Consider the following 27705-nt stretch of genomic DNA (forward strand, 5'->3'; position numbering starts at 1 on the left):
CACCTTTGTGACCTGTTGCAATAGGACAATGTGGTGGCTTCCATATTGGCTGGGGATTATAGGAGTTGCAGTCCACAGAGATATGGGGGGTTTCGTATTGGGGAAGGCTGCATTATGTCAAATTGTATGCTTTTGTATTTATGAGCTTCGTGTTCTTTTGTGCTAATTCTGAAAGATTTCCCTTGCGCCAAAACTGTGAAAAACTTTGTCTCAGAAATAAATTGTTTGCTTTTACAATAATTTAACAGCAGAGTCTGGGAAATTATTCTTTTGGACTGCATGGAGTACTGTTACCTTCCCACCGAAGTGGTACCTATTGATCTACTCACATTTGCATATTTTTGAACTGCTAGGTTGGCAGAAGCTGGGGCTAACAGCGGGAGCTCACCCTGCTCCATGAATTCAAACTGCTGACCATTCGGTCAGCAAGTTCAGTAGCCCAACGCTTTAACTCATAGTGCTACCTTATAGACTGTCCTCATATTAATGAATCTCCCGGAGCCCCCAGTGGCGCAGTGGGTTAAACCCCTGTGCCGGCAGGACTGAAGACCGACAGGTCGCAGGTTCAAATCTGGGGAGAGGCGGATGAGCTCCCTCTATCAGCTCCAGCTCCTCATGCGGGGACATGAGAGAAGCCTCCCACAAGGATGATAAAAACATCAAATCATCTGGGCGTCCCCTGGGCAACGTCCTTGCAGACGGCCAATTCTCTCACACAAGAAGCGACCTGCAGTTTCTCAAGTTGCTCCTGACATGACAAAAAAAATTGAATCTCCCAATCACAAGTGAGTTTGACCTTTGTCCGTTTCACACCTTTGTCTCAAACGTTTACTTTTCTTAAGTAGTAGTAGTAGTAAATTTTATTGATTAGCCCATAAGCCATATCACAATACCAAACCAAACGAAAAGGCTTGATAAAACTTGATTACAATCTGTATAATAAGTGAAGTAAAACATTTATAACAATGCAGTAAATAAAAATGATAAAACCGAATATGTACATCATGTTTCCGTATGTGTCTCTATCTTTGTGTGTAATTGAGAGGTGGGTAGTTTTTGTTTTGTTGCTTTTTTGTAGGGTATCCATTTCTGGCTACAGCGAGAGGGTCAGTATAGAACCGGTGGAGTTTTGGAGGGAATGTGAACTGGAGCATGAGGTCATCACAAACTCAACTCTCAGTGCCCCCCCACCCCCTGAAAAAATGCACGCACACATGCACACATACACACACACAAAATACACCCACCCCTCAGAAATCTATCTTAAAGGGACTGCAGCATTACAAATAATATGTGTCATCAAGAGAAGTTTTTCTATGACCATACTTTCATTCTTCCTTTGAAATGTGTTTTTTTTTTTTGAATGGAAAAGTGTGTGAGTCAAGATGTGTCACCGTTTGAAAAAAAAAAAAACACACACGAGCCTAGACAAGACCCGGGTGTATATAAAGACCAATTTGTAAGTGATGTAAAACACACACTAGCACATATACAAATACTGGACAGTTCAAAGCTGCTCTGAATGACATTTTTTAACAAAAATTAATTTTGTGTTCTCCCACTATTTTTTTAAATCCTTTTTTTTAAACAAACAAGACAGGAGACAATCTGGGAGATCACACTTTTTCTTTCATTGTTATTTATTTATTTATTAACCTGCCTATTTATTTATATTTATTTATTTGCCTTATTTAATTATTTATTTATTTATCTATCTATCTATCTGAGAGGCGGTTGTCATCTTGCACATTTTTGTGAGGTTGTGTTTGTGTGTTTGTAAACTCATCTACCTCAAAGGACAGAATTTTTTATTTTTTTCACTTTTTTTGCAAAAGTATAGAACAGGTGTGGTGTTGGGAAAGGCATTTACAACCCAAAGAAAACTTTTTTTTTTTGAAAAAGGAAACTCTTCTCACAACATACAAATTCCCAATTAAAAACCCTAGAAGAATAACACCAACCTAAAACCAAGAAGGACTTTTTTTTCCTTTTTTTTTTGTTTTTCCAAGAAGAGGGAATTTAAACTCAGGGAAAAGAAACCCTCAAATCTTCTCCAAAAACATGAAAAGTAAGTCTCTCTTTTTCTCTCTCTCTCTTTCCCTCACTCTCATGTTTTGGCAATAGATAGTCTTTAATTCAATTTTCCCTGTGATTGGTTGAGAACTCCTGCGTTGACAACACTATATATATTTCAAAATGTACATATTGACAGATAATATATCTGTCTTGTTCACTTCATTTGATTTACGACCTCATAAATCCTAGTTTATTGCTTTCTTTTGTGGGCAGTAGATTTTTGTCTTAGATACGCAGATGTTTTCCTTATTCTTTGCTTATGGACAGAATTTTCAAGTCACAGGATGTAGAAATGTATCTGGTCCTGGAACTCAGCTGGAGGGGGAAAGGGAGATGATTTTAGGTCTGGTTGGTATTAAGCATAAGATCTCTAAATGCTCTTTAGAGATCTTAATACTTGCATACCTCTAAGCGATGTATTTTCTCTCCGAGAAAGCTTTGCTGCCTTTCCTCTGTTTGGTTCTACTTTTTGCCTGGTGTGCATGCTTTGGTTAAGTTTGCTGCTGTCTAAACATCTTAATAGTCGATCTAGCCAAAGCCAGATCTCAGTGGGAGAGAATTAGCATATCGTAACGTATCTCTAGCTCAGTGGTTCTCAACCTTCCTAATGCCACGATCCCTTAATACAGTTGTGGTGACCCCCCAACCATAAAATTATTTTCGTTGCTACCTCATAATTGTTGCTTTGCTACTGTTATGAATTATAATGTAAATATTTGATATGCAGGATCAGGCATGTAGCCGGGGGGGGGGGGGGGGGGTTTGGGGCTTCACCCCCCCCCCCCCGAAATTCTCATGGTGGTCCGCGAGAAGGCCTTACTGGTACATTATTTAAACTGTTATGTTTATTCATATCATGATCTGATCACCATGCTCAATATATCCCATATGCATGGGGGTATTGGGGTGATGATAGAAAAGGTTTGCTAGGGTAGACCCTCTTTCACTCAGACTCAGTCCCCCTGAACCAAACTCACCCCCCCCCCCAACAAAATCATGGTTACGGGCCTGTGCAGGATGTATTTTCATTCATTGGACCAAATTTGGCCCAAATACCCAATATGCCCAAATTTGAATACTGGTGGGTTTGGGGAGAATTAATTTTGTCATTAGGGAGTTGTAGCTGCTGGGATTTATAGTTCACCTACAATCAAAGAACATTCTGAACTCCACCAACAAAAGCTTATCCGATGCCAAAAAGAGGCACGTGAGAAACCCTCGAGCAGGGCATGGGAACATTTGCACGTTCCCAGTCACACTTACCAGGAAACTAGTAATCAGAGGTATATTGCCTGTGGTGTTTGAGTTCCTGGAGATAACCCATAGCCATCCTGACTTGATACCAGGAGAAGTTTGATCTTACGTGCCAGTGGTTCTCAACTTTCCCAGTACCACAACCCTTTAATACAGTTCCTCATGTTGTGGTGACCCCCAACCTTATTTTTGTTGCTACTTCATAACTGTAATTTTGCTACTGATGATGAGCAACGATTTTAGTGTGACGACTGACCATTATAGTTATTGATTGTAATTGCTGTTTTAATGTTTTCCTGTAATATGTATTATGATGTTTTATTGATTGTATGTGATATTATGGTTGGAAACCGGTCTGAGTCCCTCAAGAGAGGTGAGAAGGCCGATATACAAAACTTTTAAATAAATAAATACTGTTATGAATAATGTAAATATCTGATATGCAGGATGTATTTTCATTCATTGGACCAAATTTGGCCCAAATACCCAATACACCCAAATTTGAATACTGGTGGGGTTGGGGAGGATTGATTTTGTCATTTAGGAGTTGTAGTTACTGGTATATATAGTTCGCCTACAATCAAAGAGCATTCTGAACCCCACCAAACTTGACACACAGAACTCCCATGACCAACAAAAAAATACTGGAAGGCTTTGGAGTGACCTTGAATTTTGGAGTTGTAGTTCACTTTCATCCAGAAAGCACTGTGGACTCAAGCAATGATGGATCTGGACCAAACTTGGCATGAATACTCAATATTCCCAAATGTGAACACTATTAGAGTTTGGGGAAAATAGACCTTAGCATTTGGGAGTTGTTGTTGCTGGGATTTATAGTTCACCTACAATCAAAGAGCATTCTGAACACCACCAACGATAGAATTGGGCCAAATTTCCCACACAGAACCCCAATTACTAACAGAAAATACTGTGTTTTCTGATGGTCTTTGGCAACCCCTTTGACACCCCCTCGCGACCCCCCAGGGGTCCTGACCTCCAGGTTGAGAAACACTGCTCTAGATGTTTTTGAAGATTTCTGTCTATTGGGGAAGGGAGGAGAATTACGGTTATCTGTGTACATTTCCTGCCTCCTCCTTTTACCTTTATAGATGGGAGCCAGGAGCAAAGCTGGGAAGAGTTCCCTTTTTTTTGGATCACAACCCCTCAAATCCTCCAACAATTTTCCTGGGAGTTGTAGTCCAAAAAAGAAATATTTTCAAGCTCTGCTCAGAGCTGTGGTCTTGTAGTCTTTTCCATGGATGTTTGCTCTGTACTATGTCATACCATAATCCAAGGAAAGTATACATAATATATGGTCAGAGCCCAAATTATACATTTTATCTGGAATTTTTAAAAAATCTCCACAGCTTATATCTAAGTAAAAGGCATTTAAGATACAAATCCAAGAAGACACAAGACAACAAATGACTGTTGTAATTATAGTTTACTATGCAGTTGTGATGGGATGAATGCTAAATAATTAATATTGTGCATTATTATTGGAATGAAGACTTTCAGGATGGAGGGAGAGAGCTTCTCCTGGTTGCTTAATAATTTGATTGTCTCTCTGGCTGTCTTTCATGTTAAAGAATTAGAACATGAATCTGTTTTAATTGTCATAACTATATCCTGGGGAATCCTGGGATTTATAGATTGATGAGGTACTAAAGCACTTTGACTGAGAATTCAAAATACTTCCCCCTGAACTGAAAATGCTGTCAAGTGGAGCAGTGGCAGTTAAAGTGAAATCATAGGATTATAATTATATAGTGTGAAAGGGGCCTCTCTCTCACCTATACCACCACCAAGATAACTTTGGAAAGTTATTGTTGTTGTGTTTTTTTTTGCAGCCCCCAAACTCTGGGGGAGGGGGGGCTCATCTCCATTTTTAAGCCAAAGAACTGGCATTGTCCATAGACACCCCCTGGGTCATGTGGCCAGCATTACTGCATGGAGCGCCGTTACCTTCCCACTGGAGCAGTATCTATTGATCTACTCACACTTGCATCTTTTTGAACTGCTAGGTTGGCAGAAGCTGGAGCTAACAGCCGGAGCTCACCCTGCTCCCTGGATTTGAACTGCCAACTTTTCGGTCAGCAAGTTCAACAGCTTAGTGGTTTAACCCGCTGTGCCACAAGGGGCACTATGTACTTACTAGATTAATGGTAGAAAATTCTGGGAGTTGTAGCCTAAATGCAATTTTCCTAATTTATAAATCTGTAATATCACCAGGTTTTCTCAACCTTTGGTTCTCTAGATGTTCTGAACTTCAGCCTCCAGAATACCTCATGTTGACTAGTATTGCTGGGAACTGAAGTACCATACATCCGGAGATCCATGGATCCCTGACTTTAGGGATGGAGCCAGTAGATCCATGGAGCTGTGGGTTTCTGTCGGGGGTTGTTGCTGTTGTGATTTCCAACTTATGGTGACCTAAGGCAAACCTACCAAAGGTTTTTCTTGGCCTGAGTTCTTCAGGAAGTGTTTGCCATGCCCTTGTTCTGAGACCGGAAGAGTGTGACTTGCCCAAGATGATTTCCAACTGGAATTTTAACTCTGGATTCCCAGAGTCCACGAGTGCATCTATACCGTAGAATTAATGCAGTGTGACACCACATTCACTGCCATGGCTCATGGGAGTTGTAGTTTGGTGAGGTACCAACACTTTTTGGCAGAGAAGCCTAAAGACCTTGTGAAGCTATAACTCCCATGATTGTATTGGCAGTTAAAACATTGTCAAATTGGATTAATTCTACGTGTAGATGCATCCCTATTCCAACATCAAATCACTACAACATGCTGACTCTCAGATTACTCTCAGGATCCATTACAACTCTCTGCTACTTTAATTCTGTAACTCACTTCACTGTGCACTGAGTTACCTTTCAAACCAATGTTTGTCCTTTGGATTGATGAGAACAGAGTCCAAACCTGACTTTAGGGATTAAGTCTCAGGACAGTCATTTCTTAAGATAACATAACCTCACTTAAAGCAAGGATAAAATGGAAATTAACCCATATTTCAAGGGTGAGCAACTTCCTGAGGTCAGATGGGGGCTGCATCGGGCTGCCTCTTGCCTAAGAATATATTAAGTGCTGTTTGTGTCTTTGTGCTTTCAAATAGCCTGTTGACTTATGGCAACCCCATGCATTTCATAGGGTTTTCTTAGGCAGGGAGTACTCAGGGGTGGTTTTGCCAGTTTCTACCAGTGCAGAAATTCTGACTTCACCACTGACTTCACTGCCATGGCTCAAATAGGTTGGCAATTGTGGCTACACTTTGTGGTACAAGAGGATGCCAGCATCTCATACCATATAGTGCAGGGTTTTTGGAATACAGGAAGTGATGTTTCCCATTTGAAATAAGGAGGAAATGGTTTGGACGGCTGCATCAGAAGGAGGTTTTGCCAGAATGTTCAGAGTGCAGGAGACCTTGAGAGGAAATAGGCTTTTGCTGAATGATTTTGGTGGCAGTGCCCCAGATTTTTAGCAGTGTTGTTATTATTGTTGTTGCGGTAAGGCAGCCTTGTAGTGACTCAATTTATGGCATAACAGGAGATTTCCTAGTTCTCCTCTCTTTTCCTTTTTCTCAGAACTTCTTGACTTCTGTCACATCCAGGTCACCTGCGTCAGCATTTCTACCTGCTGCACAACATCATAATTAAGTCGTCTCTTTTTTATACACAGAATTAGGATCACTGTCCATTTTGGATTACAGCCGAAAGGTGATTCTTGACAGAAAAATATTGTTTTCCATGTTTAACTCTATTGTTGAGAAGACTGAAATAACTACCTAATGCAGGTGATCTGAGATTCCCCAAAAATTAGAAAGTCACTTTCAACAATGGAGGTGTCCAAATGGACAGCTCATAGTGCTGCTATCCAAATGGTGCTGTGCAGGTATTTTGGTTTACTTTTACTTTACTTACTTCAGTGATCCCTCATAGCCCAAGGATGATGATCCTCCAAGTGTAGTGTCTTAGCAGTAGGTCCGTAGGTAGCTGTGGATCCCTATTCTTGATTGACATGCTCTCCCGCAGTGAGGACATCGGATTCCGGGTGGAAGGTGGTCCTGGTTGGGGTTGACTTGATGTGCCTTCATCTTCACACATTTCTCCCTTTCGCCCTCTGTTTGTGCTGCTTTGAATTCTGCAGCACTGCTGGTCACAGCTGACCTCCAGTTAGAGTGCTCAAGGGTCAAGGCTTCCCAGTTCTTGGTGTCTATGCCACAGTTTTTAAGGTTGGCTTTAAGCCCATCTCTTACTTTGGCTTACCCTCTGTAAAATATTTCACCGGCCAATATACATTTTGGTGACTCAAATGTTATACCTGTTTCTGGGTATATTTGACCTACTGATTCCAAAAAATAGCAGCATTTTCCTCTATCAGTTCTAGTTTTTGAGATCTATCCCACCTGCCAGTCTTCATCTGTTAGCCCACAGAAAGCCACAACCATATCTAAGAAACTGGAGCCAATGCAGACTATCCAATGAAATTTTCTGAATCAGTGCCCCAAATTACCCCAGGAATATATCTAAAAATCAAGACACCAGGAAATTTATTTTGTTGGGCTGTGCTTTCTGCGGGAAGAAACAATAGGAAAATTGTAGGAGGGCTGCAAATTATGGCCTCTGGGCCCCTGTAAAGTTCCATGAATGAAACAAAATAATTGCACAAGTATAGACACTCCCAGAAGGCAGTGGATTCTTCTTTTGAGATCTTTAAGCAACAATTGGATGGCCATCTCTCAAGAGAGCAGTCATTGTGTATCTCAGTGTGTTTGGCCTAGATGGCCCTTGTGGTCCCTTGCAACTATTTCATCAGGAAACATATCAATATAAGATTATGATGAAGGAGTTTTTAGAACCAAGGAAATAAAAAGATAGTTCTGGGACTTTTTTCTCAGGTGTTGAAATAATCCATCTGGGGATTATTGGCGGACATGTATCTTGACCTAGGTTATATGTGTGCTTGTATGCTACCTGGTAATCTCTCTAAGGAAACAAAATGTTTTTGGCCCTGCATGAAAGTGTGAAAACATCCATCCATCAATTTGAAATAGGCTGAATGATGTATACATGCCACATATTATTCAATAACTGTGTTGTCAAGCAATAACTTGCAAATGAGGATGTAAATGCTCAGGGCAAAATGTTTATTTTGCTGTGCATAATTTCTTAACAGAGTTTGGAAAAACCTCTCAGACTCACACAATCAGAATAGTCAGTGGCCAGACTGACTGGGGATTCTGGAGCTGTAGTCTGATACCCCAAATATTTTGATAGATTTGTTTCTGTTAGACACCAATGACTCCCTAGCATTAGTAGATTTATTTATCGTGTCAGAAGCAAGTTGAGGGTACAGTTAAAATGCATTTGAAAACACAAACAAGGTTTTAAAAACTTGGCATTATGCAAAATGTGCTTTGACCAGAAGCTGTCCACTTGGAGTGCCTCTGGTGTGGTTGTAGGAAGGTCCTCCATTGTGTGTGTGGCGGGGCTCAGGTTGCATTGTAGTAGGTGGTCTGTGGTTTGCTCTTCTCAGCACTCGCATGTTGTGAACTCCACTTTGTAGCCCCATTTCTTAAGGTAGCTCTGCATCTTGTGATGCAAGAGTGCAGTCTATTCAGCACCTTAGTAGATGATAAGATGATTTAGTAGGCAATAAGAAATGATTTGAATGGATGTTTGGACTGACCCTAGTAATGTTCAGCCTGCTGTCCCTGCAACTTGTGAAGAGAAGAAGAAATCTGATTTTGATATGCTAATTTTGTTACGTTTGCTGCCAGATAGAGCTGAGAATCCATGTAATTGTAAACATATCATAATTTGCTTCCCACATAAGCCAACTAGATTGGATAGCAGTACCCTTATCTGTGCCATTGACCTCACAGAGCTGACACAAGAGCTTATCATGGAATCTCTCCAACCATACCCTCACTTCCATATTCTATGAATAATAGAAGACAGAATGAAATGATAGTTTTATGTAGCATTTTGGACTGCAAATGTATTGAAGCCAAGATGTGGATTTTTGTTGCTGCTCCTTAAAAAAATAAGGTAACAAAGGCTGTGTGCAGACATGTAGCTGGGGGGGGGGGGGGTTGAGGGGCTTCAGCCCCTGCCCTCCCCCCCCCCCCCCCCGAAATTCTCAGGGTGGTCTGCAAAAAGGCCTTACTGGTATATGCATAGGGTTATTGGGATAACGATACAAAAGGTTTGCTAGGGTAGATTCTCAGCCCCCCCCCCTCTTTGAATCAAACTCAGCCCCCCCCCCCCCTCTAAATCAAACTCAGCACCCCCCAAATCAAAATCCTGGCTACGGGCCTGGCTGTGTGTATGCAACTTCAGGTCACTTATTGTCATATGGCAATCCCTTGAATTTTGTAGGCTTTTCTAAGTCAAGGTGTACTCAGAGCTGGTTTTGCCACTTCCTTCCTCTGAAATATATCCTACACCACTTGGCATTTGTTGCCATTTTTTTGCTGCTCCTAAAAAGCATCAGGTCACAAAGGCAGTGTGTGTATGCAACTTCAGGTCACCTGTTGTTGTACGGCAACCTCATGAATTTTGTAGGCTTTTCTAAGTCAAGTTGTACTCAGAGGTGGTTTTGCCACTTCCCTCCTCTGAAATATATCCTACACCACTTGGTATTTGTTGCCACTCTCCCATCCAAGTACTTACATGGGCTGATCCTGCTTACCTTCCAAGATCAAATGGACTTGGTGCCTTTTGTGTATTTCTGCAAGACAGCAATGACAATTACCTGACATTTTTTAGGAGCAACATCAAATAGATATGTCTTGCCTTCGAAAATCACCCAGTAATAATAACAATAGGGACCTAAATACCCTAAGAACACCAGTTCCTTCTGCTTGCTGAAGCAATGCAGGGTTAATCCTGGTTAGTCCTTGGCTCAGAGACTGCCAACCAATACCAGGTGGTGTAGGCTATATTTCAGAGGAAGAACCTAGCAAAGCCAATTCTGAATATTCAGTGGGATATCATTCCCATTCTATATACAAAGTTTTGGAGCTGCAACACATGATCTTAGCCCACCTTGCTGAAATATATGAGATAAAAGCTACAATTTTGGACTAAAGCCCAAGGAAAAATATCAGACTTATCTTCCAAGTCTATATCATTATCATTATGCTGAAAAGTATCCTCGGCTAAACTTCTCTATCAGAACAGGAAAAATTTGGACTGTGCTTCGGCACGGTGACAAATCAGGATGAAGCACTATCCTCACTGAAGAGATAAAAACTGATTTACTCATGCGCACATAGCTGTTACACATAACTATCTGTGTGCACACATTGCTTGGACTGCCACCACTTAGCTGCTCAGTGTTGAATGTTGTGCAGCTAAATTGTGAGACCTGTTGAAGTTTTTCACATAGGTTAGAAAAGTGAATTCTCTGGACTATATGTCACAAAATCTTCCAGCTAGCATGGGTGCTGTAGCCGTAGTCCAAAAAAGTAGGCAATCTTGGCAATTGTAGTCCAACCCCACCCCCAATTCATCATCTGTGCCTGAGATCTTGGGGGGGGGGGGTCACAAAGTTGGTGCCCTTTGGATAAATTGGATTGCTTTCTCCATCATCTCCAACCAGCATGACTGGGGAACATTCAGTACCAAATGCAACCATGTTGCCCCCCAAATCAATGTGGGAGAAAAGGGGCCAGTGTTTTGTTTTTTTAATACACACATTTCTTCAGTAGGTTGCTGTGAGTTTTCTAGGCTGTATGGCCATGTTCCAGAAGCATTCCTGACGTTTCGCTTCTCGGACATCGCCATACAGCCCGGAAAACTCACGGCAACCCAGTGATTCCGGCTCTGAAAGCCTTCGACAATGCATATTTCTTCAGTATTTCTTCACCATTCTTCTTTATAGGTTATGTTTGGGAAATATATCTTATCTTCTCTGACCCAGTGTGCTCTGTTAGAAAAAATGTGTCGTGGCAGACCTAAGATCTACTTCTGCATGGTTTTAAAGTTATGATTTCTTGGAAAACAGGTGAAACCAGGTTTTTCTAGTCTGCCTTGTACCCCATTCTTACTCTTCTATATCATGATTAATTTTAGGTATATGGAACTTGCATGAACTTATATCAACATTTATGCATTTTTTTTCCAGAAGTAAATCTTTCTGTATTCAATAGCATTTAGTCTCAGGGAAGTGTGCAAAAGAAAGCAATTTATTTTTAAATGAAAGCCCCCAGTTTCCTTAGGTTTTTCTCAGTCTTTTCTCATCTTAGTGTCAGAATGTGTGAGTGTTTATCTTGAGCAGACTTCTATCCAATGAATGAAGAAATGTGTGCAGTACATAAGCTTGGATGCTCTCACATCAAGCCATATGCTCTTGTAGATCTAAAACAAACCAAAAACCTCAACTCTGTTAAAAAAGAATTAAAACATAAAAGCTTCCCCTGACATTAAGTCTAGTCGTATCTGACTCTGGGGGGTGGTGCTCATCTCCTTTTCTAAGCCGAAGAACCAGCATTGTCCGTAGACACCTTTAAGGTCAAGTGGCCTGCATGACTGCATGGAGCGCCATTATCTTCCTGCAAGGAGCCCCCGGTGGCGCAGTGGGTTAAAGCACTGTGCCGGCAGGACTGAAGACCGACGGGTCACAGGTTTGAATCCAGGGAGAAGCGGAAGAGCTCCCTCTATTAGCTCCAGCTCCCCATGCGGGGACATGAGAGAAGCCTCCCACAAGGATGATAAAACATCAAAAATCATCCAGGCGTCCCCTGGGCAACGTCCTTGCAGACGGCCAATTCTCTCACAACAGGAGCGGTTGCTCCTGACATGACAAAAAAAAAAATCTTCCTGCAGAAGCAGTATGTATTGATCTACTCACATTTGCATGTTTTCGAACTGCTAGGTTGGCAAAAGCTGGGGCTGGGACACTGGGAGCTCACTCTACTCCCCGAATTCAAATAGTCAACCTTTTGGTCAGCAGCTCAGCAGTTTAACCCGCTGCACCACCTGGGGGGCCTAAAAAAGAAGTAAACTTATTTAATATATGTCTGTCTCTTTTTTTGGCACCAGGTGTCTGAATCCAGCAATGGCTATTGAGCATTTATATACAGTTTAGTGGGCATGAGTTTGATATTGTTGTTTTACAATCCTTATCTCATTTGGACTCCCAACAATCCAGGGAGAAGGTATGGACAAGGAAACATGAAAGGTTCTCTATAAACATCTAGTAGTATTCTGATCTGAAAGGTAAACATGATGGTGGGATACAAACCTTTCTTTATGGGGAGATAGTCAGACATCAAATCGTGCAGAGCAAGTGAACCAAGAACACAGTTACAGCCAAACAGAGATGAGAAGTGAGGTGCTAATTAAATGTCCCTGCCAGGAGACAGAATGAGGTAGCTGCCTCAGGCAGTAGGTTTGGGGATATAAAAGGGATCTTTAATTTGTTAAAGTGGTGAAGCAAGATCACCGTTTAACAGAGTGAATTTTAACAGGATGTTTTGTCATAGCCTCTTCTTTGATTTGGTGTGTGCCATTGCTTTTTAAAGGAGAACTCTGTGCCTAGTGTGTGGTGGTGGCAATGGGCTTAGACCATTTTAATGCTAGACTGCATGTCTAACAGACACATGGGGGATGGATATTAAATTGCATGTGTATTTCTCCATGTGGTAACCACAGGTACCTTAGCTGAACATTTCTGGACAAGCAAGTAGTTAAACGTGAGGTTCATTAGATGTGGATGCTATTTCCTTTTGTTGTATGGGTTTATTTAGGGCCTCCCAGTGGTGCAGCGGGTTAAACCGCTGAGCTGCTGAACATGCTGACCAAAAGGTTGGCGATTTGAATCTGGGAAGAGGGGGGAGCCCCCGGTGGCGCAGTGGGTTAAAGCACTGAGCTGCTGAGCTTGTTGATCGAAAGGTCGCAGGTTCGATTCCGCGGAGCGGCGTGAGCTTCCGCTGTCAGCCCTAGCTTCTGCCAACCTAGCAGTTCGAAAACATGCAAATGTGAGTAGATCAATAGGTACCGCTTCGGCTGGAAGGTAACGGCGCTCCATGCAGTCATGCCGGTCACATGACCTTGGAGGTGTCTACGGACAACGCTGGCTCTTCAGCTTAGAAATGGAGATGAGCACCACACCCCAGAGTCAGACATGACTGGACTTAATGTCAGGGGACTACCTTTACCTTTACCTTAAATAAACAAAAACATTAAAACCAAACCCATTAAAAACATAGCATTAAAGCATCAATTAGAATCACATGATCCAAATCATATTCCAGGGCTGGTCTGAGTCGTCATTATATTAATTTGTAGACTCATATTGCATTATTCCCATTACTGGCCGAAAGCCTGAACCCAGAGCCATGTTTTCAGTTTTTTCCTGAAGGTCAGGAGGAATGGGGTAGATCTAATTTCACTGGGGAGGGAGTATCATAGGTGAGGGGCTACCACTTAGAAGGCCCTGTCTCTCATTCCTACCAGTCGCGCTTGCGAAGGGGTTGGGATCGAGAGCAGCCCCCCCCCCCCCCGATGATCTTAACCTCCGAGGTGGGTCATAGAGGGAAATTATGTTTGGATGGGTAAGCTGTCTGAATGTATCTCTTGGTATTCTTTGTGTCCAAGCCTCGCTACATCTCCCTCCATGGCCATACAGAAGTGTGACTTTTAGAGTAATGCTTGTTATACACCTGAATATATAAGCCAAGTGTATTCTAGTCTATTAGTATCTTATGCCCCTTTGCATATGCAGCTGTGCAGGCATCATTGCAGGAGGTGAGCTGTGTTGTGCTTATGGTTGTGTGGCCATGGATGTGTTTGTGTAGGTTGTCTGCTGCACCGACTTGCTACATCTCTTGCCTCCCCTCTCTCCCTCCGTCTTTGAGCCACTTTACGAGGCTTCGCCCTGCCAAGCCAGGCCCATAAATCCCAGAACTGTGAAACCAACCGCCCCCCTGGGAGACTCTGCGGTGAGCCACGCGACGCCGGCTTGTTCTGTCTCCCGCAGCTCAATCCTTGTTTCTGTTCTGGCTGGGAAGAATTCAAGGGCAGCATTTCCAGCAAAATGTTGGTTTCATCCCTGTACCACAACCATCAATATTGATCCATTTGTCTATTCCTACTCACACACATACAAATACGCATTAATATAAATCTGAACTATCTTCCTGCCCTTCTGTCCTTTTTCTCTTTCTTTCTTTCCTTCCTGCCTTTCTCTCTTTCCCCTCTTTAATAACAAGGGTACAGAAGGTACCCCCCATCCCCAAGCCTCTTGATAGGCCCCCAAAGCCCCCTTGAATCTGAAATTGGTGTAAAACTTGTTGTTTTAGCCTCTGCACTCCTTTACCATCCCCCTGACATATTTTGGTCAAAAATGAGAAACAAAAATGTCATATTGTTACTACATATGTGCTACAATATGCCAATGTGTAAGGAGTGAGTGGCGTTGGAGATCTCCCACCATGCATTTTCCTAGCTTTGCTTTGTATACACACTCTGCGCTATTTTGTTACTCTATGTATATTTCACCTTTCTGTCTGCTTGCATTATTGCATTATTCCACAACTACTGCCTATGAGCACCTTAGCATTCTTGCTTTAGGATTTGACTCTCTCATGCCAGACAACCTTTCTCATCCGGGTGTCTCCTCAACAACATCCTTGCAGACGGCCAATTCTCTCACACTAGAAGTGACTTGCAGTTTATCAAGTCGCTCCTGACACGGAAAAAAAACAACAACTAAGATGTGCCAGTCTTCTATTACCCTTCTTTGTGACAGACATGAGCAAAGAACACACATGAACAGCTGGTTTCACAAACCAAATAGCAAGGACAGCAAAGCATGTTCAAATCATGTACCGCATATCATTTAGAACAGGCATTCTCAAACTGCAGCCCTCCAGCTGTTTGGGCCGTCAATTCCCATAATTATTTCAACAAGCTTGTTAGGGCTTCTGGGAGTTGGAGGCCAAAACAGATGGAGGGCCGCAGTTTGAGGGTGCCTGATTTAGAACTTCAAATGTGGGGCTAATGGAAATGGATGAATAATCTGCCAGGTAGAGAAGTCCTGTATCTATCAGAAGTGGCTGTGGCACACTGGAACTAGTGAGGCAGAGTTTTGGATCACCAGAGGCAAACTCAAGGGGCAATAGGAGACAGAGCTAACTGCATCTTCTTAACTACCCAGCATCCTCATTTGCAATGGTCTAGATACCCTATATATCTCGTACTGGTCAGGGGTGCATACTGAGAGCAGGCATTGTTCCATGTGCCCAAATTAATGCCCACTCTTGATATTCAGTCCTTGTTTCTTCTCTCTCTCTGTCTTGCTTCAGAGTCAACAGTACAACATTTGTAGGGCATTTTACATATCTACCTTTTTTCCGTGTCAGGAGTGACTTGAGAAACTGCAAGTCGCTTCTGGTGTGAGAGAATTGGCCGTCTGCAAGGATGTTGCCCAGGGGATGCCCAGATGTTTTACCACCATTGGGAGGCTTCTCTCATGTCATAGAATCATAGTTGGAAGAGACCTCATGGACCATCCAATCCAACCTCCTGCCAAGAAGCAGAAAAATCGCATTCACAGCAACCCCAACAGATGGCCATCCAGCCTCTGTTTAAAAGCCTCCAAAGAAGTAGCCTCCACCACACTCTGGGGCAGAGAGTTACACTGCTGGACAGCTCTCACTGTCAGGAAGTTCTTCCTAATGTTCAAGTGATGTCCCCGCATGGGTAATGTCCCCGCATGGGATGCTGATGCTGACAGATGGGAGCTCACCCCACTCTCTGGATTCAAACCACTGACCTTTTGGTAGCATCACAAGGGTTTAAGGTCAGCAGTCCTGCTGGCACAAGTGTTTAACCCATTGCACCATTGGGGCCTCCTTGGTGCCCCCTAAAATAGTAAGATCCATGCACCAGGGATATCTTTGCAACTGTTTTTATGCACCATGGCTATAAGACAACTGTACATCTGAGTTGAAATACCTACACTTTCTGCTATTTGAAGCAACATTTTCACTTCATCCATCAGCCAGCCATTCAGCTGTCAGGGTCTTGTACTTTATCTCCTGGTTAATCAATCAATCCATCCATCTTTTTGCCTGACTCAGCTTGGGCATAATTTGATTCTTATGTCAATCTTAAAGGTTGGCCCTGCAGATGTTTTTGCAGGGATGGGCCAAGGAACATATCATGAGGTGGATTTAAAGCTGTGTATCGCCTCCACTAATCTTTTGCTCACGAGAAGAGCTGGAGCAGTTCAGAGGTCAGTGGTTTCAATGGTGGCTTGGGTTAAGAAAGACCACTTAACAAAGATGCAGCCTCTACACTTTATGATCTAACAGCAGTGGGTGGGACTCATGCAACTCCTCTTACCTTGTATATTTTATGGGTTTTACAGAGTAAACACAAACAGAGATGGTCCTTGGTGGGATTTACCAGTTTCTTCTTTTCTTTTGAGTATCTATTTGTTTTAAAGTTGTTTTATCTCTGCTTTCCCAACGGCAAAGCCAAGGCGGATTGCAGTAGAGCCAAAGAGCCCAATCCTCACTCCAACTGAATTGCTAGCCATAACGTCATAAAAGTCATAACGGAGGTAGAAAGGTAATTTATAGCGCATGAGGCAAGTAGGGCAATGTAAGAAAACACATTTGGCTGGATTTGTTCAAGGCTCATTTAAATCCATGAGTTTGTTCAGTGAGGGAATAGAGAATCAGTATGTCTGCAGAACTTGAAAAAGTTACTTTTCAGGATGACAACCCAACTATTGTGGTCCACAACCATGCATGATGAAAAATCTAGGGTCTAAATTTCATTTATAAGATTGAATTGAGTATACCCATTGAATCAATGAAGCGATTTACCTTACCAATCAACAATTGATTCAGTGAGTCAGTTCTATCTGGAATTCAGCAATAAGATTAAGTAAGCTTTTACATACAATGTGTGAGTGCACACACCTGAGATAATATCCAATACCTGTTACATTGCATCTTTAAAATTTCCCAAAAGACAGCAACCTCCGACTTTAAAGTAGTGTTTCTCAACCTTCCTAATGCCATGACCCCTTAATACAGTTCGTCATGTTGGGGTGATCTTCAACCATATAATTATTTTTGTTGCTACTTCGTAACTGTAATTTTGCTACTGTTAGAATCGTAATGTCAATACCTGATATGCAGGGTGTATTTTCATTCACTGGACCAAATTTGGCACAAATACCCAATTTGTGCCCAAATGTGAATACTGGTGTGGTTGGGGGGGGGGGGGGGTTGATTTTGTCATTTGAGAGTTGTAGTTGCTGCGATTTATAGTTCACCTAAAACTGAAGAGCATTCTGAACTCCACCAATGATGGAATTGAACCAAACTTGGCACACAGAATTCCCTTAACCAACAGAAAATACTGGAAGGGTTTGATGGGCATTGACCTTGAATTTTGGAGTTGAAGTTCACCTTCATCCAGAGGACACTGCAGACTCAAACAATGATGGATCTGGACCAAACTTGACACAAATACTCAATTTGCCCAACTGTGAACACTGGTGGGGTTTAGGGAAAATAGACCTTGACATTTGGGAGTTGTAGTTGCTGGAATTTATAGTTAACCTGCAGTCAAAGAGCATTCTGAAACCTACCAACGACAGAATTGGGCCAAACTTCCCACACAGAACCCCCATGCCTTGAAGGGACTTGCTGCTGTGAGCCTCCCTCCAGCCTTGCATGCTCTCCCTCACCCACACATGCACACCATGCTGCCATGTACCAAGCACGCCTGCTCTCCTCTCCTTGATTGGAGTCTTAGAAAAAGCTTCCCCTTGGCTGAGAGGCTAGCCAATCGCAGTGGAGGAGGGCTTGTGGTGGAAAGATTCCCCATCTGTTTACAAAAAGGAAGAGAAGGACAGGTGGAGAGATCTTCAGCCTTTTTTGCCAAAGTGGTTCCTAAGACCATCAAAAATATATGTTTTCTGGTGGTCTTTGGCGACTCCTCTGAAACCCCCTCATGACCTCCCCAGGGATCCCGACCCCGGGGTTGATAAATGCTGCTTTAAAGTAAACCTTGGGAAAGTGACTTTTAGAGGACTACAACTACCACAATCCTGCTTGCCCATCACCACCTGCAGCCAGTGCAGCCATGGGAACATTCTCCCAAAGTCACATCTCCAAGTTCTAATTTAAAGAAATGTAAAATTTAATTGAATATTCTTGGGGTTATTTTGCCCCCTGAGGGAGTGATGTAAGCCCAAATTGCTCTTTTTGGCTTCTTCCCAAACCTGAAAGCATTCCCTTCTGTATCTCTCACAAGGCCTGCCAGCACCAAAGCCTTCTGGACTTGCCTCTTAAAGAGACAGGACAGAACAGTCCCAGATTCAAACCCTTCATGTCAAATTAGGAGCAGGCTTAAAGAGTCCCCAGATCCTCCTGCCTTATCTCAGAAATTAGGCAGGGTCTGCTTTGGTTAGTACTTGGATGGGGACAACCAACAAATACCAGATACACAGCATTTCAGAGGAGTGGGATGGCAGGCCCAAATTCTGAGATTTTAAATGTTGATAAGATGTGAACATCATGACCTCTCTAACCAAAAATTATGAGAAGACAGTTAAAATTTGTTGGTATTTTTGCCTTTACATTAAAAATAAAATCACCTGGATTTAAGTTATCTATTCTGCTAAGTTGACAAGTCAACTAAATATAAATATGCATATGGTGCAAAAGAACTTGTGCACTGCAACAATGTCAAGCTGTACATATCTGTGTGCATGCCTTCAAGTCATGTATTGACTTATGGCAATTCCATTAATTTCACAGGGTTTTCTTAGGCAAAAATATTTGCCTGTTCCTTCTTAAGAAATATAGCTCATCACACCTGGTATTTTTGGGTGTCTCCTATCCAAGTACTAAGCTTGGCTTACCCTGCTTAGCTTCCAAGATCAGATGGATCAGAAAAATATTTACTCAAGAGTAAACCCCACATGCATTGCATTTAATTTACTCTGAAATAAATGTACTTCAAATAATGTAGGATAAGAGAGAAAGGGACAAATCTTGCTCTTCAAACTGCTTCACCGCTCAGTCTGTACTTTTTCATTTGTAATTCAGGCCATCTTGATCACACTCTGATATTGCTTGGGCGCATTTGTTCTGGTTTTCATCAGATTTTGATGCCATTTTCCTGCTTCTTTGAAGGGGGTTGGACTGTATGGCCCACGAGGTCTCATCCTTCAACCATAAAATATTGGAGGATATGCGGAGTTTTCTGAAAAGTTTTCAAATGACAGGAAAGGAGATTCCAGCTGAACATTAGGAAGAACTTCCTAACTGTGAGAGCTGTTCAGTAGTGGAACTCTCTGCCCCAGAGTGTGGTGGAGGCTTCTTCTTTGGAGGCTTTTAAGCAGAGACTGGATGGCCACCTGCCAGGAATGATTTGAATACATTTTTCCTGCTTCCTGGCAAGGGGTTGGACTAGATGGCCTACAAGGTCTCTTCCAACTCTATAATTCTATGATTCTAAGTTCAAGTCCTATGTGATTCCACTTGTGAATGTCATTAATGTTTCATTGGGGCATTTGGAAGTAAGATGTGTGCTTAAGTTGGCACTGAGAAAATGTAACAGTTTCATTTTTGGGTGTGAAAACAAATGAAACAATATTCTAGGTCACGGATTCTCAACCTTCCTGGTGCCGCAAAACCCCTTAATACAGTTCTTCATGTTCTGGTGATCTGCAGCCATAAAATTATTTTCGTTGCTACTTCATAACTGTAATTTTGCTACTCTTATGAATCATAATGTAAATACCTGATATTCAGGATGCATTTTCATTCACTGGACCAAATTTGGCATAAACATCTGATACGTCCAAATTAGAATACTGGTGGGGTTGGGGGGGAGATTGATTTTGTCATTTGGGAGTTGTAGTTGCTGTGAATTATAGTTCACCTACAATCAAAGAGCATTCTGAATTCCACCAATGATGAAATTGAACCAAACTTGGCACACAGAACTCCCATGACCAATAGAAATACTGGAAGGGTTTGGTGGGCGTTGACCTTGAGTTTTGGAGTTGTAGTTCACCTACATACAGAGAGCACTGTGGACTCAAACAATAATGGATCTGGACCAAACTTGGCACAAATACTCAATGTGCCCAAATGTGAACATTGGTGGCATTTGGGGAAAAGAGACCTTGTCATTTGGGAGTTGTTGCTGGGATTTATATTTCACCTGCAATCAAAGAGCATTCTGAACCCCACCAATGATAGAATTGGGCCAAACTTCCCATACAGAACACCCATGACCAACAGAAAATGCTGTGTTTTCTGATGGTCTTTGGTGACCCCTCTGACACCCTCTCGTGATGCCCAGATGGAGAAACAATGGTAGTATATGAGATTTGCTCACTGAGAAGAACCAATGCGTTTTGCTCCCATTCCTTTTTAACCTTTCCCTGCCACACAGGCATCATCAGGCAAAGCTTTTCTCAGCATGAAGAGAAGTGTTGTCCCTTGATAACTGTAAAAGACACAGCTACTGCTTAGGGAACAGTTGCTTGGGTCAGTTAAAAGAAAGTTGGCAGTCCTTTTGCTCCAGCACGAATCTAGCCAAGAACCTGTGGTTTTACATCCACGCACCTAAGGAATCAGCTTGTGTGCTTGTCCCTATGAATCAGGGAACAGTCTTGGTTCTAGCAGTAGATTGAGAGAGAAGGAGAAATAAACCCAATCTTCTTTGAAATCCAGACTGATTCCCCGGCTCGCTAGCAAGGGGAAAATATGCAGTTCACTCTCTAAGACAACACAGGATGGCTTTTCCATGAAAACACCTTGACTCACCCCCTCCTTTACCCCTCCCTCCTACATCAGCATCACTGTTTCCGAATACCAACGGCTTCTTTTTTCCTTACCTCACGGCAAAGGCGCCGGGATGACTCTGTCGCAGGGCAGGAATTCCCTAACCCAACCAACCCCTCCTTCCCTGCTTTGCCTGCCAACTAGCCGTATGCTCTGAACTCCTGCCAGATGTCTTACAGGGGCACCTTTGGGCCATTGCAGATGCTGCTCTCAATTCCTTCTTCCAACTAGCCAAACCCAGGACGCTTTCTCCATACACCATTTTGTGCTTCCAAAAGGTGCTGTTCAGTTCTTGCAGGCACATGGCTCATATCTATTCTGTAAGCTTAAACATCATGCAAGCAAACAGCAAGAGAAGGGATCAGAAAATGGGTGGTCCATTCCAAGAGACAGGCTGAGATAGCCTGCTTGATGCACTCAATGGCTTCTTGCAGTCCGGTTAAAGAGAAATAAATTATTCAGTTCCATCTATATGCATACATAAAAAGGTAAAAGTTTCCCTTGACATTAAGTCTAGTCGTGTCCAGCTCTGCAGAGTTGTGCTCATCTGTATTTCTAAGCCGAAGACCCGGAGTTGTCTGTAGACACCTCCAAGGTCACATGGCCAGCATGACTGCATGGAGCACCGTTACCTTCCCGCAGAAGCACTATTTATTGATTTACTCACATTTGCATGTTTTCGAACTGCTTGGTTATCAGAACCTGGGTCTAACAGCTCACACTGCTCTCTGGATTCGAACCGCCAACCTGTCGGTCAGCAAGTTCAGCAACTCAGCGGTTTAACCTGCTGCACCATCAGGGACCCTTTTATATATACATATACAGATTATATATGTCTATGTATTTGCATATATGTGTATTTGTTACTGTGAACCTTTGATTTTTTTTTCCCAACTTATGGCAGGTTCAAAGTGAACCTCAGCGAAAATTTTTCAGGAAGGGTTTGTCATTGCCTTCTTCAGAGGCTGAGAGACTGTGACTTGCTCATCTCTTTGTGTGGCCTTCAGATAATCATCAGTGTCACCCACCTGTAAAATGGAACTGTAGGAAAACAATATGTGTCCCATCTTGAATATGAAAGGAAAGATAGCATGGGATCTATGCTGGAAAACAGTTTCATTTATCAAAAGCATGGCAGGGAGACTCAAATGGAGGTATGTGTGTGTGTACATATCTATATGAATAAAAATGTAATGTTCATTTGTGGGATTAACATAACTCAAAACCCACTGGATGAATTGACACCAAATTTGGCCACATTACAACAATCAGGACAACAAGTGACCATCACTCATAAAACACTGAAAAACATAACAGAAGAGACTTAAAAAGCCAAAAAAACAAAAAAAATACATTACAACGCTTGCGCAAAACCACACACACACACACACGCATGCAAACACACATATACACAAATATATACACACATATATACAAACACAAAACACATATACACAGACTGGGCCAGAGCAACGCATAGCAGGGGACAGCTAATGTGTGTGTATGTGTATGTATGTATTTACTGTGAAAAATAGAGGAGACAGCTATAATGGACTTGGGAGAGGTGTTGGTACCATACACTCCCTATTTCTTCAGCAATTCCACTTAAATGTCTCCAGCTGTACATCTTTCCATGAACCATAGTTTGGAAAACTCATATTTGAATTGCAACGTAGAGAATTCTCCAGCCAGCATAGCCAGGCAAATAAAGTCTATAGCCTTCACTCTTCTAACTGTGACCTTTCTTTCTCCTTGCAGACTGTTTGTGCCAAGTCTTAGTGGTGCTGCTAAGTCTGTGTGAAGGACCCTGGGCTGCACCACGACCAAAGCCTTTCGATCCCCGGACTGAATTTGATTCAATTGTCAACCTGGCAAGAAACCTGCTGAGTGATACCAAGAGCCTCTTTAACCACTTTGTAAGTCTCAACAACTTTCTTGACAGAAAGAGAAAATAGTTCCTTTTCTGGGCTACACAACTTAAACAGTTACTTTTTGGACTTCAAGTGCAGGAACTGTTGATAAATTACAGTTAGTGGCCAGTTATCTGGTGAACTGTTTAATCATAGGCACAGTGGGACATCCACTTTTTTAGGTCCTTGCGAAAAGTGGCCAGGGTGGGTACCAATCTAATCTCCCTAGGGAGAGAGTTCCAGAGTTAATCCTGTGAAAGCCACCTCATGGCTCTCAGCCTCCTCCCAGTAGACTCAAATCAAGGAAAAGCTTCATGAGAACCACCACTCTTCTTAATGTTTCCCCATCAACAGCAAGAACATCCTTCTGGGCAGCTAAACCAGGAAATCCCAATTGGATGGCCCCCCACGAGGGTCTTCCTCCAGGGGCAAACCAAGAATGGAGAACTTGGAAGTCCCTGAACAGACTCAGTAGTAGAGCGGGCAGATCAAAAGACAACCTGGCAACCCTACCCAAAAGAATCCTCCACCTTGTGCGACTGTGGAGCAGAACAGACAACTCCACATCTGTATGCTTGTCCACAATGCCCTGCCTCATGCCCAGAGGAGGAATTGTTTAAAGCTACAGACAGTGCAGTCACTGTTGCCCATTTTTGGTCAAAAGATATTTAGCCACTTATGCTCCTTCTATTTTTATCAGTTTTTATACTAATTTATTCAATGCTTTTGATAGGAAATAAATAAATAAACATTTGCATGTTTTCGAACCGCTATGTTGGCAGGATGGTTTTCTAAGGATGGATTATCTTGGCAGCTTATTGTTAATGACGTTAACGATGGCTAGGTATTTTATTTTGTGGCCTAAACAGTAAACCAGAGCTTGGCAACATTATTGTTTTGGATTACATTTTTCACAATCTTCGGCATGGTCATCAATGCTTGAAATAAGTGTTTTACCTTACTCTTTATTGTTAATATAAATGGGTGCCTGTTTCCCTGTTCTCATTTTATTATTTTCTGGCTGAGGTTAGGTGTTCAGAGATGTTTCTTATTGTCATCATGATCTAAGATTCCCTCAATCTTCTCAATCTTTTCATCCTTCACAGAAAACCCGTTACCCAGCAGAAGGGGAGCACAAGTTGGAAACGCTGCCTGTTTTGTCCATGAATGCGGTGGAACTTGCCAATATTCAGGTAAGAGGGGCTTTTTATTTTATTTTATTTTATTTTATTTATTTCCTATATTTAGGAAGGGGACTCAGGAAAGAGAAACAAAAGCATCATGCAATGCTAGCATCATAAAAACAACCACAGTACCATCAAAATATTAAAAATTAAAACAACAATTAAAACAATTAATTAAGACACATCAATTGAAATCAAAATTCAAAAACCCATAACCAGGTCTTGATTTTCCTTCTAAAAGACAAGAGAGAGGTGGCCAATCTGATATCTCTAGGGAGGGTGTTCCATAGGTGGGGCGCCACTGCTGAGAAGGCCCTGTCTCTCATCCCCATCAGTGTTTGTGATAGTGGTCTCTACTGTCTGGTTTGCTCTGGATGTACTTCTTGCATCACAGCTTATTGTGTATGCCTTCAAGTTACATGCCAACTTCTGGCAACCCTATGTATGTTATAGGATTACACAAAAAATAACCAGATGTGATTTTGCCAATTTGTTCCTCTGAGATAGAGCCTACGTCACCTGCCTGGCATTCATTGGTGATCTTTCTTTCAAAGTATTAACCAATAATGGCCATGTTTAGCTTTCAACATAGATAGGATCTGGTGCCTTCAGGGTATTTATGCCCTTTATGGCTTTTTAATTTAATTGTTCACTACAATTTGTTTAATTTTGCTTTAATGTTGTTACTTTTGTCTTAACATTACAAAAATGTGTGTGCTATATGCAGTAGTAGTTTTGGGAGCAATGCAGGATGGAAATCAAATACATAATTATTTCCTTTCTTCCTTCTTTAATGGTTGCTTTAGCAGCGATTATGTTCCAGTCAGTACAACTCCCATATCAATGGCACCTATATTTGTGGTTTCATTTATCTGGAACAACCGAAACAAAAGCAGCCTAAATTGACTCCCACTGAATTGTCTTCAGTGACTTTACTAAATAAATCACCAATAAATCACCAATAAATCACCTGGTGGCGCAATGGGTTAAACCCTTGTACCAGCAAGACTGCTGACCGAAAGGTCAGCGGTTCAAATCCAGGGAGCGGGATGAGCTCTTGTCTGTTAGCTCCAGCTTCTCATGTGAGGACATGAGAGAATCCTCCCACAGGATGGTAAAACATCTGGATGATCCCTGGGCAACATCCTTGCAGATGGCCAATTCTCACACCAGAAGTAACTTGCAGTTTCTCAAGTTGCTCCTGACACACACCCTCAAGGAGCTCCAGTTATCCCAAAATGGTTTCCACTTAGACAGAAGAACATGGCTACTTGAGGCAGTTAATGGATGATGCCATGAGAAGACACTTATTTTTCTCCCCAGGAAGAATTACTTTTTCCATTTTCTGTCTGGGTTCTACCACTTTGATTTGACCTTGGAGATACTCACCTCTTCCATTCCAATCCATTGTTTAGGTCTCTGGGGGTCTCGCCCGGCTCAGCTCAGACTTGCAGTGCTACCAACGTCACTTTGAGTGGCTACGGAAAGCAGCGACATTGTTGCGGCCCATGGAGCATGACATCAGCACTGTGCACAACCGGCTTGACCGCCTGCTCAAAAGATTGGAGCACCTGGTAAGGGTTTGCTGGACAGGAGGATTGCCAGACAGCAGCTCTTTTGTCCAGTTTGGTGGGACTGGGTGACCTTCCAGCATCATCAGAAACAGAAAGTAGCAGAAGCTGTACTAGAGTCAAATCCCCACTCTTCCTTCAGAATATGTGCGTGTGCCTTCAAGCTGCCTGTCTATTTATGGTGAACTCATCAATTCTGTAGGGTTTGCTTGGGCAAGAAATAGACAGAGGTGGTTTTGATTGTTCCTTCTTCTTAAATGTGGCCTACTGGTATTTGTTGGCAGTCTCCCATACAAGTACTAACAAGGACTGATCCCACTTACCTTATAAGAACAAACATGATTTGGTGCCTTTAGGGGCTGTGGTGGCACAGTGGGTTAAACCGTTGAGCTGCAGAATCTGCTGATGGAAAGGTTGGTGTTTCTAATCCATGGAGCAGGGGGAGCTCCCATTGTTAGCCTCAACTTCTGCCAACCTAACAGTCCCAAAATATACAAATGTGAGTATATCAATGGGTCCTGCTAAAGTGGGATGTTCCATGCAGTCATGCTGGCCACATGACCTAGAAGATATCTACAGACAGCGCTGGCTCTTAGGCTTAGAAATGGAGATGAGCACCACCACCAAGAGTCGGACTCGACTAGACTTAATGTCAAGGGGAAACTTTTACTTTATCTTTTTAGGGTATTTAGGCTGAGAAATTTTCTGGGGAATGGTCAGGGGGTCCTCACTGGAGTCCTTCAGAGCTCCACAACCGGGAGCTGATGCCTTGCTACTTGTCGTAACATGTCACAGTGGTTAACACACTCTGGGCCTCCAGCTATTTTGGACCAACACCTAAGACCAGAGTCAGTGTGGTCAATGCTCAGGGATGTTTAGATCCTACACACCAGAGGTTCAGAGTTTGGGAATCACTGCTCTGCATCATAGACATCTGAAAGACCCCAGGTAGAGACTCTTCACTCCTTTCCGGAGTGATAGGAAGGAAAATGAAAGGATGAAGTTATCATAATTTTGTTTATTGGTGTTAGTGGAAGTAGAAGCGGCAGGCATTTCTACAGTTGCAGGGATAGTGTGTGTACAAAATAGTGGTGCATGTGACCTACTTCTACTCCAGAACATAAACTCAAACCTGTTCTTTTCTCCCCAGATGGCAAAGCTCAGCCTCTCCCGGCCCAATGACCCTCTGCCAACCCTCCCAGCTCATGGCACCCACTGGTCTGTGGTTCAGGCAGGCCATGCCATCGTCCACTCATTTCACCTTTATCTAGACTGGGCGGCACGTGTGCTGGTTCTGATCCGGAACAAGCTGTGAGCCACAGGAAAACAACACCACCATGGATATTTTGGAAAGCCTCCTTTTGGACCTGGAACTCTTGGATGCTGCTTCAGCAAAAGCCACGATGGAGGGTGCAAGGAAGTCTATACGACGGACCACCACTGGATTCCTTCTTTAAGGGGAGCTGCTGGGTGGGAAGACCTAAGACTTTTGGCCAACTCACATGGTGGAATAAGAAGGAACTTCTTTGATCTTGAAACAACCATCACATCTCTTCATTCCCAGTATGTGCTTTAGGAGAGAACTGAGGACAGGGTGTTTGCCTTTCTTCCAAAGTCCCCCCCCCCCCCTCTCAGCTAATGAAACACTAATGTCTGGATGATACCCATTGGTCTGTGTCATGTATAGACAAATCCTTTTTTGGCTTATAGCTTGTAGGATTACTGCTTTGAAAAGATGAGAGACATCTTGCCCACCTTTTCTGATCTTTCCCTGCTATGCGTAAAAACAAATCCACTCAGTTTGTGATGGAGAAGAAGAGATATGATTAAAGTAGACCAAAATGATGCTCCCATCTAGATGAAATGTGCGC

At 42.6% G+C, this 27705-nt stretch overlaps 1 protein-coding gene across 1 annotated transcript; it reads left to right on the forward strand.

Moving 5' to 3' along the window:
- The first annotated feature begins 1860 nt into the window (after positions 1-1860).
- On the forward strand, positions 1861-27149 carry IL11 (interleukin 11). The gene is made up of 5 exons (XM_067469479.1): positions 1861-2068; positions 22928-23085; positions 24186-24272; positions 25679-25837; positions 26985-27149. Exons 1-5 carry the CDS (start codon positions 2062-2064, stop codon positions 27147-27149), a joined length of 576 nt encoding a protein of 191 aa, XP_067325580.1. The 5' UTR covers positions 1861-2061.
- The last annotated feature ends 556 nt before the right edge of the window (positions 27150-27705 follow it).

The sequence above is a fragment of the Anolis sagrei genome, chromosome 6 (assembly GCF_037176765.1).
Source record: "Anolis sagrei isolate rAnoSag1 chromosome 6, rAnoSag1.mat, whole genome shotgun sequence".
Classification (NCBI taxonomy): domain Eukaryota; kingdom Metazoa; phylum Chordata; class Lepidosauria; order Squamata; family Dactyloidae; genus Anolis; species Anolis sagrei.

Bases quoted from the DNA above. Each gene is read 5' to 3' on its own strand.
- IL11 (XM_067469479.1), top strand. The intron at 23,086-24,185 runs GTAAGTCTCAAC...CATCCTTCACAG, and splicing joins AGAGCCTCTTTAACCACTTT to AAAACCCGTTACCCAGCAGA. The intron at 24,273-25,678 runs GTAAGAGGGGCT...TCCATTGTTTAG, and splicing joins TGGAACTTGCCAATATTCAG to GTCTCTGGGGGTCTCGCCCG.